Genomic DNA, 17,832 nt, shown 5'->3' with positions numbered 1-17,832 from the left:
TGTGCCATAACTTTTGCACAAGATTTTTTTTTTCCAATTTGTTAAACTAAGCAAATGAATAAAAACTGTGCATGAAAGTTGGCAAAAAGGGTCATATTTAAGGTTGTTCTCCGTGGAGAACGTATTTTCACTTAGATAATCAACAAAACAAGTAATTTGACCAGGCATGTTCAAACGTTTGAATACGACTGTCTATTGAACGTTACATGGCTATGAGGAAGGCTTTAACCCTTAAATGCCCTGTTGGCAGGTCCAGACTTCCATTTTTCACTCATATAACTTAAGAATAACTTAAAGAATAATAGGATGTAATGAGCTTGGGAAATTAGGGGGTTAAGGGGTTAAGTTCAGCAGGGTAAACATGCTTTTAGCACTCGGGCATCCACCTGGAAATGTTTGATGAAGAGCACAGCCACGATGAAGCTGAGCACCAGAGAGCCCAGAATCATGGAGTTACAGAACTGCAGCAGCCACACGCACAGCAGACTCACCACCTGCACCAGGTACAGAGACGTCACCTGCACAAAGACAGACAGACACCCATGAGGAGATGCTTTAGGTCCTGTTACCAGAGGTATGATACACAAATTTCACAATACGTGTTGTATTGTGGGTTTTGCACCATTACATATGACACATTTTTACATACATTTTCAATACAGAAGTAACAGAGAAACGCCAACATCTATACTGCTTTTATTATTTAGCTGCAATTGCAAAAACAAGAGCTCAACATCTGATAAAAGCTAAATTAAAACAAACAAGCAAATATATTTTAAATGTAGAGCGTAAATCATTTTGAGTGGGGTACAAGTGTGTTTTTCTTACTTTCGTGGTTTCATAAAAACCATTCCATTTCCATCAGTTAGTTTGATGTCACCATTTTTACAAGATTAAAACTGAACTATTTCTACCCCTATTGTTTACACTCGCCATTGAAATGTCTCTCAAATCTGGATGTTGCCACGTCTGCGATTGGAAAGTGTTCAGATCTACAATCGTATGCAAAATTTTGAATAACCATTGGTTAAAAACGTGGAAAAAAAAATAAAACACAAAATCTGCCATAACTTTTGCCCAAGCCATTTATTTCCAATATTTTAAATTCAACAAATAAACGGTAATTGCGCATTAAAATGTGGAAAATATCTGCAGAAGATTTCTGAGGAATATGTGTAGGTATTTTCACTTAGAAAGTTAACAAACAGGGGCAGATTTAGTGATTCTGAGGCCCCAGGCAAAAACAGGAACAGGGCTCACTGGATGCACATTTTTAAGTGAGATGAGGCTCTGGGCTCCTGAGTGGCATTTCTGTTTACACTGCAAAAATGGTAAGTAAACTCATTTAGTTGTTAATATGTAGTATTTCTCATTTCTCTTTCTCAAGATCATTTAACTTCCTTGGTTTAAGAAATATAGCTAAATTTGCTGCCAATATAGTAAGATAATTTGGTACAGATACACAGAAGAAACACAGAAGTAAAGAAATTAGTATTTTTTAATTTATTTTGTTTTGCGGGAAGTAATACGTAATGTAATCCATGAACATTTTGAGAGAAGTAGTTAGTAACTTGTAATGGATTTTTTTTTTTATTTATTACCCAACGCTGAAGCTATCTATACTAACTTTAACACAAGCATTATGTACTGCTGAGGCTGTGCAGCACTCTGTTCTGACTGAAAAAATAAAGTTAACTTTAGGAAAGCAGGAACAAACTTTTTGCTTTCCTCCGTCTGAGTCCTAACAACAACTGACACCAGCGAGCAATGACAAAACTAAAATGCTCCCATTATAGTTGAACAATGACGCCGTGTACCAGTTGTGAGCGGCATAATGTGATGCGATGCGACATGTCGCTTCTGACAAAACTCTGCCATTCCACCTTAAAATGGATGAGGGGAAAGTCTTCCAAGAAGTGGAGAAAAGGAGGGACCTTTACACCCTTCCAGTAAGTATTATAAGGATTTTAACAGAAAGGAAACCATATGAAGAGAAACTACGAGAGTGTGGGAGGTAAATAAATACTGATGGATAAGGATACTTAGCTAGCTAGCACATGCAAATTAGCAGATAACGAGCTGCCCAATATGATAGCATAGCAAGGAAAATCACCCATCCTAGCTTCTCAAGCTATTTTCTGATAGGTCTATGGTTTGTTTAGTTGACATGATACTGCTACATTTGATGTTGTTTTTGTGTTTCTTTCATTACTGAACATCAACACACAGTATATCTAATTTGTGTTTTCATGAGGTCCTTGGCTCATGGGGGCTCTAGGCGGCTGCCTACCTTTGCCTGGTGAGAAGACCGCCCCTGTCAACAAAACATGGAATTTGGCCAGGGGTGCCAAAACTTTTGCATACAACTGTAGCTGTCCTGAACCCGTTCTAATCAAGAATGCGTTGTGATCAGATCTGTACGTATTTTAAACACAGATCAGGCAGCTTGTCTACATTCATTATCTGGTGACATCATCTCCACCCACAGCATTTAAAACAGCTCATGCCTCCCTAATTTAACAAGCTATCTTAATGATGAGAAAACAGAGGATGGGCAACCTAGAAGCACGAGACGAAACAGATGAAGGATAGTGCACAATTCTCCCAAAACATCTGGCTGCAATTTTTAATGTGTATTTTTCTTTTTAATTACTGATTACTAAAATGTGAGTTATGTAGTTTGTAGTGAGTTTATTCACATTTTTTGTTTCTGTACCATTATGGCCGATATATGACCATAAATGACCTCTGTTCTGACTGGCTGTCCTGTATTGTGCTTTGTCCAAGGTGAAACACTCCTTATTTTAGTGTCGACAGGCAGGATAACCTGCTGTAGGCTGCATAGTCAGACACATGGAAACATGATGATCTCAAGATGGGCTTTTACAGCTTATTTTTTTATTTTTCATATATTTTGACACTTTATCAATGTTGAAGTTTCATACAACATTACATGTGATTATTACAATTACAGACTACACTAAACTATTTCACGTCAACAGAGGACAAATTAGTTCTCTATGATATGGGCCCTTTAAAGATGGACCTCCATAGGGGTCTCTTAAAGTTGGGGATGTTAAATAAAGTGTAAATAAAGCCTTTGTGAAGTTACATTTATGTGAACTTTGAGGGAGTAGAGGTGCGCGTTACCTGCTCCGCTGTCAGAAAGTCCACAGCATCGAGAGTGAAGATGAGGAGGGCTTGCACCAGCAGGATGAACTGATTAAACTGCCATGTCAGACAGAAGCAAAACGTACAGACAAACACCAGCCACAGCACCACCCTCTGTGCACAGAACACACACACACACACACACACAAGATGTTAAAGCCCAACTGTCCAGACACCCAAACATACACTGGCACATGAGGTCCTTGTCTCAGGCCCAGGTGTGTTGGGGAATTCTTCCACTCAACCACCATCTGTCTGAACGGCCAGAACAAACTGTTAATACCTCCACATGAACACATACTGACAGAGAACAAATGTGTGCACCAGAGAATAAACATTTCACACAGTTCAGAAAAAGCTACTAACGTCTCTTTTACATTTCAGCCCAGTGTTTAAAAACAGCCGTCTTTTCTCTTACATCACCTCAGCACCTGCTGTTCTAAAAAGAAAAATGAACTCAGCTATTATGGACAAAAGCAATGATGCAAGTCCACTTTTCTAAGATTACCACATCAATAAGGTCCGTTATGTGGCAGTTCTGTACCTGGTGGGTCGGCCTGAGCTGAGGACGCAGGTAGCATGTGATGGCAGCGACCTGCAGGGCAAAAAACGGCAGAGACCAGTTCTCTCTCAGAGATATGGTGAACTCCACACGCGTTGTGTCTACCCTGTACAAATACAAACACATCAATACAAAGTTAACATGATGACTCAATATTCTGCTCTTTTCTTGAAAAATATGACATTAAACTGCTTTTCATTTATAACATGAATCTCTAAAACTCATGTGTGTCACTGGACCATTTCAAACTTTAACCATCTCCACTCAGCCTGCAACAGTTTTATATATGTAAATATATATAAATGTATTTTTTATTGATGTCCTTTATTTTATTTATTTTAGCATTTGGCTATTTTATCACTAGTTATATTTTTTATTTTCTAATTTATTTCGTTCCTCTCCTATTCAGTGATTTTTTTAGTTATTTATTATTCTTATTACTAATCTGCATAATATTTTTTATTTGATTATTTTTTTTACTTAATCTTCTTTGTTATTAACCCCTGAAATGGCCAGGACCCACCAGCAGGTTTAAAGTTTTACTACACACCTCTATTACCTAAGAACTCAGCAGGTTTGCAGTATAGGCCTTGTAGTTATTGAATTAAAAGACTTAGAATTTAATAATCCTGGGATTATAAGGTGTTAACTGACAGATGTTATAATATTTGATGTCATGACAGCTTATGTCACATGACAGTTTTTGCTGTGTATTTTAGTAATTTTAGTCGTCATGACATCAAACACTACAATAACATTATAAAAAATGTCACGGCAACTATCAGTAATGATAGACACTTTTATATTGCTAGGCATCCGTCATAAATCAAGACAACATATGACCTCTACCACAACATGTTTATGACATGGTTATGTAGCATGGCTCTCTATATGTATGTTCTGTAGTGGGCTTCAAGAAAAGTGTTACCAAAGTGTTTTTATATTCTGACCATTAAGCACTCCTTACTTCTTTTAACTTAAGCATCAATTACTTAATGGATGTGTGATTAATTTAATACTGGGTAATCAATGACTAATTAACATAAAAAATGATTAATATACAACCTTTTATGAAGTGTTACAGAAATCTCAGTGCACTGATTTCAATTTGCATCAGAATAACAGTGAGGCAGTGTTTTGTAAAGGAATCACCTGTTGAGGATGTACCACACTCCAGTGAGAGCTCCTGCCAGCCACGAGTCACTAAGCATCCAGCTGGTGAGGAACAGAGCTAGAATATACACTGCTTGCAGAGCAAACACAGTGTAAATGTAGAAATAAACCGGTTCGAGGTAGTCCTGTGAACAAACACATATATGTTTATAAGACTTTCATGTGTATGAAGACCTCAATGCTATATATTCATTTGTAACAATTTTGGATATAACAAATTTTTGAAAAGAATAACAACTGATGTATAATGGAAAACAATTTGTCATTTTATTTTTTTATTTATTTTTTATGATTATTTAATCAAGAGCGTATTAATCAAAGTGTATAATTAATTTTTCTTGTATGTCAAATTCGTGAACATAGTCTATAATGTGTTAGTCCCCTTTTACCCGGTTTTTAATTGTCAGGACCCCAGCAGGACCACCACAGAGCGGGTATCATTTGGGTAGTGGGTCATTTTCAGCACTGCAGTGCCACTGACATAGTGATGGTGTTTTAGTGTGTGTTGTGCTGGTATGAGTGGGATCAGACTTTTTAAACACGTCAGTTTCGCTGCTGGACTGAAAATAGTCCACCAACTAAAAATATCCAGCCAACAGTGTCCTGTGAGAACTGATGAAGGACTACAGGATGACCAACACAAACTGTGCAGCAACAGATGAGCTACTGTCTCTGACTTTACATCTACAAGGTGGACTGTCAAAGTAGGAGTGTCTAATAGAGTGGACAGTGAGTGGACATAGTGCTGTGTCCGATCCACTCATACCAGCACAACACACACTAACACACCACCACATCAGTGTTACTGCAGTGCTGAGAATGATCCACTGATCCAATGATCCAAACAGATGGACTACAGTTTGTAATTGTAGAACTATTTATCTATTTATATCATCTATTTATATATATATATATATATATATATATATATATATATATATCATGTACACACACACATATCATTTAGAAACAACAACAGCTCAAACTCAAAGCAGACCATGACCACAAAACAGCCTATCTAGAGTTCCAAACTGCCTCTGGAAACAACATAATCCCAAGAACTGTGCATTGGGAGCTTCATAAAATGGGTTTCTATGGCCAAGCAGCTGCACACAAGCCTAAGATCACTATGCGCAATGCCCAAGTGTCGGCTGGAGTGGTGTAAAGCTTCCCCACCACTGGACTCTGGAGCAGTTGAAACATTTTAGGTGGAGTGATGAATCAGGCTTCACTATTTGGCAGTCTGATGAACGTGGGTTTGGCAGATGCCTGGTGAACGCTACATGCTGCAGACTGTATTTTGGGTTTGGCCCCCTTAGTTCCAGTAAAGGGTAATGGTAATGCTACAGCATACAAAGACATTTGAGACAATAATATGCTTACAACTTTGTGGCAATAGTTTGGGGAAGGCCCTTCCCTGTTCCAGAATGACCCAGTGCACAAAAAGTCTCAAAAAGACCTGGTTTGACGAGTTTAGTGTGGAAGAACTCCAGTGGCCTGCACAGAGCCCTGACTTCAAAACCACTGAGCACCTTTGGGATGAATTGGATCATTGATTGCGAGCCAGGCCTTCTCGTCCAACATCAATGCCTGACCTCACAAATGCTCTTTTAACAGAATGGGCACAAAGTCCCACAGACACACTCCAAAATCTTTTGGAAAGCCTTTCCAGAAGAGTGGAGGCTGTTATAGCTCGGTAAAGGGGGGCTCTCTCTCTCTCTCTCTCCTCTCTCTATCTCTCTCTCTCTCTATATATATATATATATATATATATATATATATATATATATATATATATATATATATATATATATGTGTGTGTGTGTGTGTGTGTGTGTGTGTGTGTGTATATATATATATATAATATATATATATATAACATATGAGAGAAACAGAGAGAGAGAGAGATCAGTAGAATGTAAAGAAATGTAATAGATGTATTAAATAGTATTTAGTAAATGACAAAATTCTTGTATTAAAACAGTTGCGGACGATCACTTTCGCTGCCATAGCAACATCAGCCTACCTGAATGGGCAGAATCCTGTAGAGGATGCTTAGCAACACCTCTTGATAGATGTTCATACGCTGCAGAATATTGATAGTCCTCTTAGACTCTGTAGTGTTGTCATTTATGAGCTCATACAGACCTGCACAAAAACACACAGGTGCAAACATAACACAGCTTTAAGTACAGGCTTTGAGCTATATGGATCTCCCTCAGCAATAGCTACGGGGTCTCAATAATAACCTCAATACCAACATATTCAATAAAGAAACATTGCTCCAAGCATGCTCCAAGCCTATTACGGCACAATGCCCGATCGCTCAGGCACGATAAAGTAGCAGCCAGAGAACAGCTATAGGCACTGCCACTGCTACAGCCATTTTCTTGATGGGCAATAGCCTAATTGTAATGTTTTTCCACTCTGGAGCACAAAAGAAGCTCATTCCAAATACAGCTGTTAAGGGCTTTAGCTCACTGGAACCTCAAACGTCTTCGAACAAAGCTTTGCTGTTTCCTTCTTGCTTCATTCTTTTTTTTTATGTTCTTTTTGATATAACTAACATACTCCCCATGGTCATGTAATAAAACGTTCCTGCGATTGCCCTCGCATTACATAAATGATAACGGAAAGCAGACAAAGTGGACAGAGAAGCATGACTCGTCGGCTCGTTAGTTCATTTATATTTCATTCATTTTTCCATTTGCTGGATGATTGAACTAAGAATAATTGAAAGAACAAAGCGGATGACAATTAACAAGGAAGCTTTTAGAAAAGTGCAGCAGCAATTGAGAAGTTGATTAAAAAAAACACTTGAAATTACTTCACTAGAAGCTGTTTGCATTTGTTAACTTTTCTATCTTTTATCATTTTCCCACACTACAAAGAAAATCAGCACAGCCTTAAGCCCACAGGAACTGTGAGGTGCCCTGACTGCCACTGTGAAGTAGAGCAGGACGAATCAGTTGGCTGATATCAATCACCTGTGCTTTTACTGGCATTGGTGAAATAATATATTGCTGATAAAGCCCTTATAATAAGTGTCTTTTCTGGTGAGCAATTAAAAATCCACATGACAGCAATGCAGGCTGATAAATTTGAACACAAAACACCATTACAGTTAAAATAAATGGAACATGTAAAATGTAAACATTTCCTATGAAGAGAGTTGTTGCAAAGAACTCCAAGCACCCCCCCAACCAGTGTAACAATATTTGAAGAATATTTTGCTGTACACCATTTGTAACAATTTTGGTTATAACAAGTTTTAGAAAAAATAACAGCCTATGTATAATGTAAAACACAATACAACACACAAGTTCCTTAGCACACGGAAGAATCGAGTTTCTGATGCTGTTCTGACATGTGCATGTGCTTAATCATCTTTTCATAAGCTCTGAATCGGTAAGTATAGTTTCAGTTATAGAACCAGGCTTAGACATGTTCAAAGCCATTATAAAATATATACACACCTAACTGCACACATAAATTATATTATGTAATAAGATGCCAATGTTTCTTCGTTTTGTAAAAGCAGTAAGCCACTCGAGGCTGCGTTATAGGGATTTCAGCCTGCTTTGTGTCATGCAAAACCACAGTAATGCAGTAAGTCTCATGCCTTATTGCACTAAATATCACAAGACAGAAACACAACCAACGAGCACAGATAGAACAGAGACCAGCATGATTCAGAAAGTTCAGTGGACATTATCACAGTTATTGTATGTCATATAATAAGATAAGACCTTTTACTCATAATTCCTTTGTTTACATCTATTGGTTAGATGTTGAATGTCAATGTGGACACTAAGCAAACCAGAACTAAAATGATCAATAATGTATAATTTTCTGCTTTGGTCTGGACCAAGGGAACCAAACTAGATATATAAACGCACCCTGAAGAAGCATAAACACAGAGAACAGACAATCATATTTCACAAATCACACTTCATATCAATCATAAATAATCATATTGGTCCTATTTAACCAAAACTATCATAGAGCATAAAATGAAAACAAGAAAAATACAATTATTCAATTTTTTGCCCCTTCAAGTCGATATGGGTACTGGCCTCAGCATTGGTCGGGCCCTAGAATAAAGACCTGTCCTTTATTGGCCAGCCTGTGTACACAAGGTATTAAAGGGAAACCTCCATACCTTCCTGTATAGATGGAGCCCTCAGCATCTGTTTGTAGTAGGAGTAGTAGAGGCCGCATTCTGTCCGAAAGGAGATTTCACGCTCAACTTCCTGCCATGCAAACCGAGACAAATGCAATGTCATCAAACACAGAGGGAAATAAAACAGTACCTATGAATGCATTTTTCATACAATGTCTGCTACGTATGAGAAAGAGATACTTATAAAGCAATCCATTATTTTCAAATGGACAAATCTTTCAGTGGAAAACTCCAGAGATGCAATAAAAGTCCAGAGTCAAACGGGTGCAGTAACTTTGACTGATTAAAGCAGTCCTTACTATAACCTATCTCAGTTCAGCATGGCCACAAAAACATTTTCAAATGACAAACTAGAAATAGAATCTCCAGCAAAGCTCAGTCATCCTGTGAGTAAAGTGGTGATTTTCGTCAACTATCCAAAAAAAATGTGAATGTAAAATAAGATCCAGTATCAGTAAGGATGAGTAAAAACAACAAGCTTCATTTTTTTTTTTTAATAGTTGGGCAATGATTTAACTCTTGAACAGTGCTAAAAAAAAATCATGGTGTAATTCAATATGAATTATTTCTCACTCGTAGCTCACTGAAACAAGAGGAGGTGTTCTATCCAATAAGAACACTTGCAAAAACAAAAGACTCTAAATAATTACATGGAAAAAGAACTTAATTTTTTTTTATTTTATTTTATGTGAAAGGTCTTCAAGCTCACACATCTCATTTATAAAAATAGTTCTATAAAGAACCAGCAGTTGAAAGATTAAGGTAGTGGTTCTAAAAGTGGTCCAGAAAGCCTCCCAGGTAGTCCAAATTTTTTTCTACCCCAACTCACAACACATGGTTTGATGGTCTGTCTCGAGGACCCTAAAGACCACTGCTTTAGGTAACCAAAAGTAGTTCTTCTATCTTTTTTTGAACCTGTTGATTCAGAATGAAAACCAAATGTAAATGTAATCTATTGTGTAATTAATACACAATTACATAATTACATTTGAATGATATAGCAAAACAAACATCACAACTTGACTTGAAAAGGTTAATCAAACTTTTGCCTCCAAGTTCAGAGTTTATAAGTTTCTGCAGTTTCATTAAACCTGCAATGTAATACACATCATACACGTACAGCATTTCAAAGCAGAGAAAATATGTTATAGGTCCACCTGAGAAATAATGAAAAGTAATAAATGGAAAGGCTGAGCTCTAGAGAGAACAGAAGCCATTACAAAGTCTGCACCAAAGTTCTTTCAACTTTTAGCCAATACTATTTATCTTTTTAAATGTAGTTTTCTATTTAAAGTGAATCTATCAGACATCGCTGAGTACAAATATGAAACATCTGAGACAAGCACTGGGTATACTTTTCAGACAAAAACAAATATTAAACCGCTTCACAGAAAAATGGTTACATAATATCATCAGAGCTTAGTCTCACGCTGCTAACAGAGAGCAATCCAAGACTCGCTATAGTGATGTCATCAAAGTAGTGCTCTAATATATTGCCTATACTGGTATACTGGTGTATGTGTCACACAACAATACTGATTTTTAGTTTTAGTCGTATTGATAGATATTTAAAATAAATTTGCTATGTGCTTTAGATTGTTCTGAGAAAAAAAAATAGTAAGTTGTCTTTCTGGATATCTGATCTGTCCAGTTAAGATTTACAATACTGTGTATGGTTCTTTTTGGAGTAATGTAAAAAAAAAAGGAGAACAGAACAAAACAGCACAACAAAAGCAAGCTATAACAGGGTTGCAGGACAGTTGTTTAACCTATAATACGATTATTCAAGGAAGCACGGATTAATTACATTCATCAAAGCAATCTAAGGATGCCATGAAAACCAAAATATTGCAGAAAAGTTCAGCTTTATCAGCCACAACACATTGCTTCATGTTTTAAACCAGCTAGGCAAAAATAGCACATTTAAACTCACAAGAATGGAGCAGACTACCACACACCCATCAGAGTAAACTGAAGTTATAGTGAAATTATAGCCACAACACTATAAAATGATTATTTCCAGGGCAGTATAAACAGTCGCTTAGGGCCACCCAAGCCACAAGGGGCCCTACAAGTATAAACTCATTTGTGTCAATTAGTATATTGGCAGAAAAATCTTATGAAGACATCATGGATGTCTTGCTTTAGTGGGCCCATAACATGGAAAATCAAATGCCACTCTCTTTTTTAAAATAAAGAACTTTGAAGTAGTTTGTAACAGTATAATCTAAACACACTATTCACTACCCAGTCCTACATGAAAATGAACGAAACGGTCCATTTTAATTCATCGTTTCAGCTCATTTACATATATCCACCTTTTCCGCCAATAACAGTGTAGACCCGCCCATACACACTGAAATTATAAGGATTGTTTCAGCTTTTTGAATGAGGTATGATACAGGACAGCCAATCAGAACAAAGCTCATTTACATATATCAGTCTTAAAGGCAAAGTAACAATAACTGCCTGTTTAATTTTACAGGATAAAGAGAACTTGGAAAATGATCATATAAAAATGAATTATGACTGTTTTTGGCACATACAGCCACACAAACATTATAAGTACACCTCAGACAAAAATATGAAAGGCAAGAAAATATGAACAAATAAAAAAAATATGACCCATGCATTGTCAACAAACACTGTACTTTATTCAGTTTGTATTTATTTGATTTATTATTTATATATACACTTATAATGTAATTCACATACACCATTTACTTACTCAAACGTTTCGTTTTAGTTTAGCCCCTGTATATAGCAAATTATTGTTTATTGTGTTTACTTTTGCATTCATGAAACTTTTTTCATCTAATGTTGTATTCATTCCTTTTCAATCTAGCATAGAAAACAATATGGTTAAGGTGGGTGCAGTGGCCCAAAGTAGGATGACACTTAAGGCCCCCATGATTTAGCTATATTTAATAATAATAAGCAAATATTAAACACACTAGAAAATGCTCATGATTTCAGCACTGACTGTTACTAAAGCACATACTAAAAATGAAATAATTTACGGTAGCATTAACTGACAGCCTAGCAAATCTTAACTAAATTATGTGGCTGTATTATTGATGTAAACACAAAGATCGGATTTCAGAACTCAGATCAGATGGGGGGGCAAAAAAAAGACTGGATCAGGACATCCTTAACGCAAACTTAAATACTGTCTGATACCACGGAATATTTGGAAAACCTTACCTCCAACTGTGAAAACCACAGCAGGTTCTCATGGATGGAGTAAACACACCAGGCATGGGATAGTCCTGTTACCCCTGCCACCACCAAACCTGTTGCCATGACAACAGCCTGCCAACAGCGCAAAGCAGGAATCCTTTTCTGTGGAGAGTTCCGGGAGTTTTCAACCCACTCCCTCTTTTTCCAGACCCCCATATGTTCTTTTGTTCCAAAGCTTTCCAAAGATACCCCATCCTCAGAGGTCCTCCGCGTGCTCTTCCCTCTATGTCGAGGCTCCATTTTGAAAGTTTTCTAGCAATGCTTCACTTTTCTTTCAGATCTTTTTTCTTCCCCAACTTGACCATCCGTGAGCAAATCAGTGAACAAATCCAGACAGTCTTTCAGGAGGAGCTTCTGCTTAAAAAGTGCTGCCCCAAATGCATCCAACATCTCACAGGAGCATTTACAACATCAGTAAAGTATTCTTTTGAAGGCTTACACAGAAAAATTAGCCAACGGAACTGATCACACTGAGACAGGACAGCAAGCACTGGAGCTGCAACTGGTGACCTCCTGATACACTCAGGAAAAAAGAGAAAAAGAGAGCTGAAAAAATATTTGGAAGATCATTTGGAAAATGTTAAAAGGGTTTGTTAAAGCGTTTATATGAGCTAAAACTGGAGCGCTAGCTCTGGTTTGCAGTCCACGAGGTGCTATAACAGTCATGACATGACTTCACACACAGTGAATTCAAGAGAGTCCCAGCTGCAGCTGTTTGCCGTCACATGCTGACGTTCTAGAAGAGATACCAGCCAGACCTCTGACCATGTCTGAACAATGTCAACACAACATATGGCTGAAATCAAACTAGCACATGTTTAGGGGGGCTGAGTTCATGAGGGAGATAAGTGGTTCAATTTTATGGTAATCTTGAAAACAAATCTACATAAGATGCTGCTTAAAAGAAAGAAATGGGATTATGCGACATTAGAAACAATAGACTAAACCAAGAAGTATGAATAAAGTTGTAGTGACAGCGTAGTGGATAACAACATCCGTGAACATTGTTCAGTTCCCCATCCAGAGAAATTAAACTGCTGTACCAATAAGCATCCTTAGGCTTGGCTCTTAACGCTACCTACTTACACAATCGTTCTACCAGTTGATCGCTGAACACACAGCAACACTACAAAAACGCTCTTCTGCAAGTTGCTTGCAACTACATACTTCCACCAGAGAGGTCTCCAAATCCCCAAACTTACATAGTGCTCTTTTAACTTGAACTCAAAGCAACTTTAACCAACCCAACTCATTGTAAACTCAACTTAAATCCAGACTCAGCTTGCTGTGTCATGAATGCAGCCTCAAGAAACACATTGCTGCACCATACTCAACTGCCCAAACTGTAGGCTTCCTCTAAAAGAAGTTTAAAGAATACAATGGCTTCATTCCTGACTACTCTTTGTAGTCACCTTTGATTAGCTACAACTGGTCTTCTCTTCCACAATCTGCTCTCTTAAACAGAAGAGGAAAATGAATTTCCAACGTGTCACATATTCACTGCAAACACAGCAGCCCCTGATGTGGTCCTGCAGACATCCTTCCACTGGAGAACGAGAAGAAGAACATATGGAGAAGAAAAGGCTCTGGTCATTTAATCTCTGTGAGCAGAGGGAAGCAGCTCCGGGCCATGTTTACCGAGCGGGAGCAGATGAAAGTGGAGAATGAATCATAAGCAAGTCTTAAAATACCGCCCTGTGCGCTTTATGCGTCGCTGTTGTTCTTTCCATTACAACTGTGCCTGGATTTGATTTAAACCCCAAACTGTCCTTTGTCTGAGTGAACTACCATGTGCTCCACCTACTGTATATGCCAGCCAAGGCAAAACACACAAGCAGCTAGTACACATTACTGTTTTTTCACAGTTTTAGTGTCGTGACCAATGATTAAAGCATGTCTGATTCCACAACATTCAACAGCATTGCTCTTACTGACCTTGCTAAATTATCAGTAATTAAAGCACAAAACAGGAATAGAAATATAGCTGGAATATTTCTGGTCTGTTCTAAGATACAAAAGGCTGTGTGTTACAAATCAGAACATGGATCAATAACATGACCTGGATATTTTGTGTCCAGGGCCATTATTTTCCTACTTAATTTAATACGTTACATATATTTTCTAATTTAGGAGGTGCTGTGCTTTATTTTACAGCACCTCCTTTATATGAATACATTTTCAGTGCATGAAAAAATAATCATATGGGCAGGGTATTGCATCATAAAGAAGCCACAAAGTGACTTTCATGGTGCAATGCCCTAGTCATTAGCCCTTTCAGAAATACTGGTAAAAAAGTGTTTTGAGTCATTTTGAGTAATGGTTGTACTATATGACTATACTTCCTCTGTTTGATTATGGTGACATCATGGACAGTTTCATCTCATTTACCACTTTTATGGATCGTATCAAGAGTATTTTTGTTTTTTATATGTATATGTGTGTATTGTGTGTTTATTGTGATTTTTCTTTTCTTCCCCCTTTACTTTCCCTTTTTTTCCTTAAAAGTGTATAGAATATATTCTTAATTGCTTGTGTGGTTAAATTAAATGCTAAATTAATGAAAAATAACATTTATTTATTTTAAAAAAAAAAAAGTACAACTTTGAGTCCAATGTTTCTATGGGTGTTCAAGTATGAAGACTAGTTTATGTACGTTTTGAATAGAAGTAAATAACTTTATAATATAACATTTTTATTATCATGTGTGGTTGATTTTGGAGGGAATGCATAGTTTGGTGAACAGCTAACACTGTTTACCTATATGAACCTGGCGCAAAGTGAAATGAACTGCTACCAGAAGCAAATTCATTCTTCATCTTCATGCATCCTTTCCCACTCAAGTGAATTGGATGAGTGATTTTTTACTCATGCATGAAGCCCATGGCTTAAAATGTTACTGCCTACAACTATGCTACTTGATCTTTGTGTAAGGTCCAGTAGTGCCCATTAGTTACCGTACCACACATCATCACCCTGCACACCACCAAAAATAAAACTTCTAATTTATTTGTTAAAACATTTCCATTTTTACTTTCATACACATGGTTTGTTTAAATGCAGATACTCTTTGGCTCCATACTTTTACTTTTGAGTACAACTTTGACACAGTACTTTTACAGCACCTTGACTTAAGTATACTTTTTCTGTACTTACCAACCCTGAGAATACAGTACATTAACATGACTTCACCTACAGTATTGCCCATATAAGAGAAACTTCTATGCTCAAATAAGCCGAGCTTTCATTATATCCTACTCAATCTGGACAGGAGAAACCATGCCGGGCACTGCAAAAGGATCAGTGTTTAAATCAAAAGCAAACATCCGCATAGTCTCACAGAACACATTTAATTGCATGAGATGAAGTGTGAAAAGCAGCAGAAGGTCCAAAACATGTCTCTGCTTTCGCTATCACACACTTACAACCATTTTACTGCTTTGACCTCAACCTGGACACCCGAGACATGTTTAAAAAAATGTGCAGTGCTGTTAGAAACTATAAGGATACACCATAGTGCCAGAATAAACGACTGTAAACCATCAACCCATCATCCGCTTTGGTTTAGATCCCAGCTTCAGACCTTTCCATGTTGACTTCATTTTAATCACTGCTTGAGAACACTGGCAAAGACTGACGCCTCGACTGAACATGACATAATTTTTTTGGCTCTCCCTTGCACTTTGTTCGGTTACAGCTCTGGAAGTCACAGTATAATCCCCTGCCCAAACTCTGCCTGACTGTTTTAAAGCACATGGATTATCTGGGAAAGTGCAAGAAAACCAATCTTTCACCACATATGGAGAATGAATCACTCTTTCCCAGCAGGAAGCATGTGTGTGAGCCTGTGTGAATGTGTGACAAATATTAAGTAGCAGGAACTGAACAAAATAAACCCGTATCTCATGTTTTTCTCCATCACCTGAGTGCAGGGAAGTTCTCACTGTAGTGTGAGAAAATGATCTAGAGACCAAAGTGTGCCGTTACTTTTTTAAGCTGACACAGATACAGCAAAAATTATGTCACACCTGATCCATCCTAACCTCCCATACCAGAGGCAGCTCTGAAGTGTCTGAACTGCAGCGTAAACTGCATTCAACATGCAATATGGCACCGATAGTTATAACACCACAGCAACTACTATCATACTACATTTGTGCTGCAATTACTGTTCTTTTTTCTTTGTATGAGAAAAGAAGACATGCTGCCTTAAAATGTGTCTGTTAGGGTTTGATGATATTGAGCAAAAAAGTCAAATTGCAATATTTTGTGTTTGAGATGCAATTGCCTGCAAAGGTTTGGGCAGCCCTGGTCAAATTACCTGTTTTGTTACACATTTTAATGCACAATTGTTCTTTATTTGCTGAATTTAACATACTAAGAAAAAAATATGAAATATAGCCTGTGCAAAAGTTATGGCACATTTTATATTTTATGTTTAATTCATTTCCAACATGTTAAACTCAGCAAATAAATAAAAACTGTGCACTTAAAATTGCAGAAAAATGTCATATTTAAGCTTCTTCCCTGTAGTGGATGTGCTGTGTTATTTTCACTTAAAAAGACAGTAAAACAGGAAATTTTTGCAGTTCAGTATTTTGGTTAGAGCTGCTCTAAATGGACAAAACACTATACTGCACTCTGTTGCTACATACTGTGATAGCAATATACTGAAAAAAAAAATGTTATGGCATAGTTACACACTGGCCTGCTTTATTTTGACCAAACTGATTCATGCCTTGTTTCCCAACTGATATATCAGTAGGCTGGTAACACCTATACAATTGCTGTGCATTGAGGAAAAGAGTATTCATTTTCTTAAAGGATAAATTAGTAGTTGTCATTGGTCATAAAGCAAACAATGTCATTGTTATAAGATGCGCTCGACCCTCTTAAGTAATGAATAGATCTGATAGGCCCACATTTAGCAAAGCGTCACCACCCTGCCCTCTCACATTACTGTTAATACTGTGACTGAATCTACAGAGTGGAATGACTAGTAACGATTAGCTGATAAAATAAGCATGTTTGAACAAAAATAGCTGCAGATGATGGAGGTACGCCAAAGAATAAATCATTTCACTCATTTCTTTTCTCTACAATGTTTTAACTGCTGTTAATGTGCAGTTTTTCTAATCATGTCAAATCATCACATGACGTCCCTTATAATCCTGCACATTTTTTCCACAAGAGTAAAATTAGTGAGAATTATGTATTCTATGTATGTATTGTATGTATTAATTACGATTAAAATAACAGAATTTTTGTTTTTGACCACATCAAATGATATCAGCTGATTTTATTTGTTATCAGAATTCCTAGTTCCTTAAAATCAGTATTAGCATGAGTTACAAAATATTCCATATCAGTTGCGCCCTAATCAAAATACTCAAAAAGTATGACGCACAATATAACATTCAGAGTTACAGGCTCATGCAAACTGCACAGTTCTGATATATCAGAATTGCAAAGGTGAATATCATTACAACAATTAACAAATGATACT

The 17,832-nt window shown here is 37.1% G+C and overlaps 1 protein-coding gene across 4 annotated transcripts in view; it reads right to left on the bottom strand.

Annotated features, from left to right (window-relative positions):
• dpy19l3 (dpy-19 like C-mannosyltransferase 3) overlaps positions 1-17,832 on the bottom strand; it is a 69,740-nt gene that overhangs the window by 48,696 nt on the left and 3,212 nt on the right. For 3 of the 4 annotated variants that reach the window (XM_036584292.1, XM_036584294.1, XM_036584293.1), the window contains exons 4-9: positions 9,069-9,159; positions 6,933-7,054; positions 4,886-5,031; positions 3,716-3,839; positions 3,151-3,285; positions 387-518 (exon numbers count right to left, since the gene is read on the bottom strand). In XM_036584292.1, the coding sequence (XP_036440185.1) occupies positions 387-518; positions 3,151-3,285; positions 3,716-3,839; positions 4,886-5,031; positions 6,933-7,054; positions 9,069-9,159 (750 nt within the window). Of the gene's footprint in view, positions 1-386; positions 519-3,150; positions 3,286-3,715; positions 3,840-4,885; positions 5,032-6,932; positions 7,055-9,068; positions 9,160-12,293; positions 14,244-17,832 lie in introns of those variants that run through there. The other variant, XM_036584291.1, reaches the window with a different exon arrangement.

This window comes from Colossoma macropomum, unplaced genomic scaffold, assembly GCF_904425465.1.
Source record: "Colossoma macropomum unplaced genomic scaffold, Colossoma_macropomum, whole genome shotgun sequence".
Lineage (NCBI taxonomy): Eukaryota > Metazoa > Chordata > Actinopteri > Characiformes > Serrasalmidae > Colossoma > Colossoma macropomum.
The sequence above is the reverse complement of the archived record's forward strand: the minus strand, read 5'-3'. Positions and strand labels throughout refer to the sequence as shown.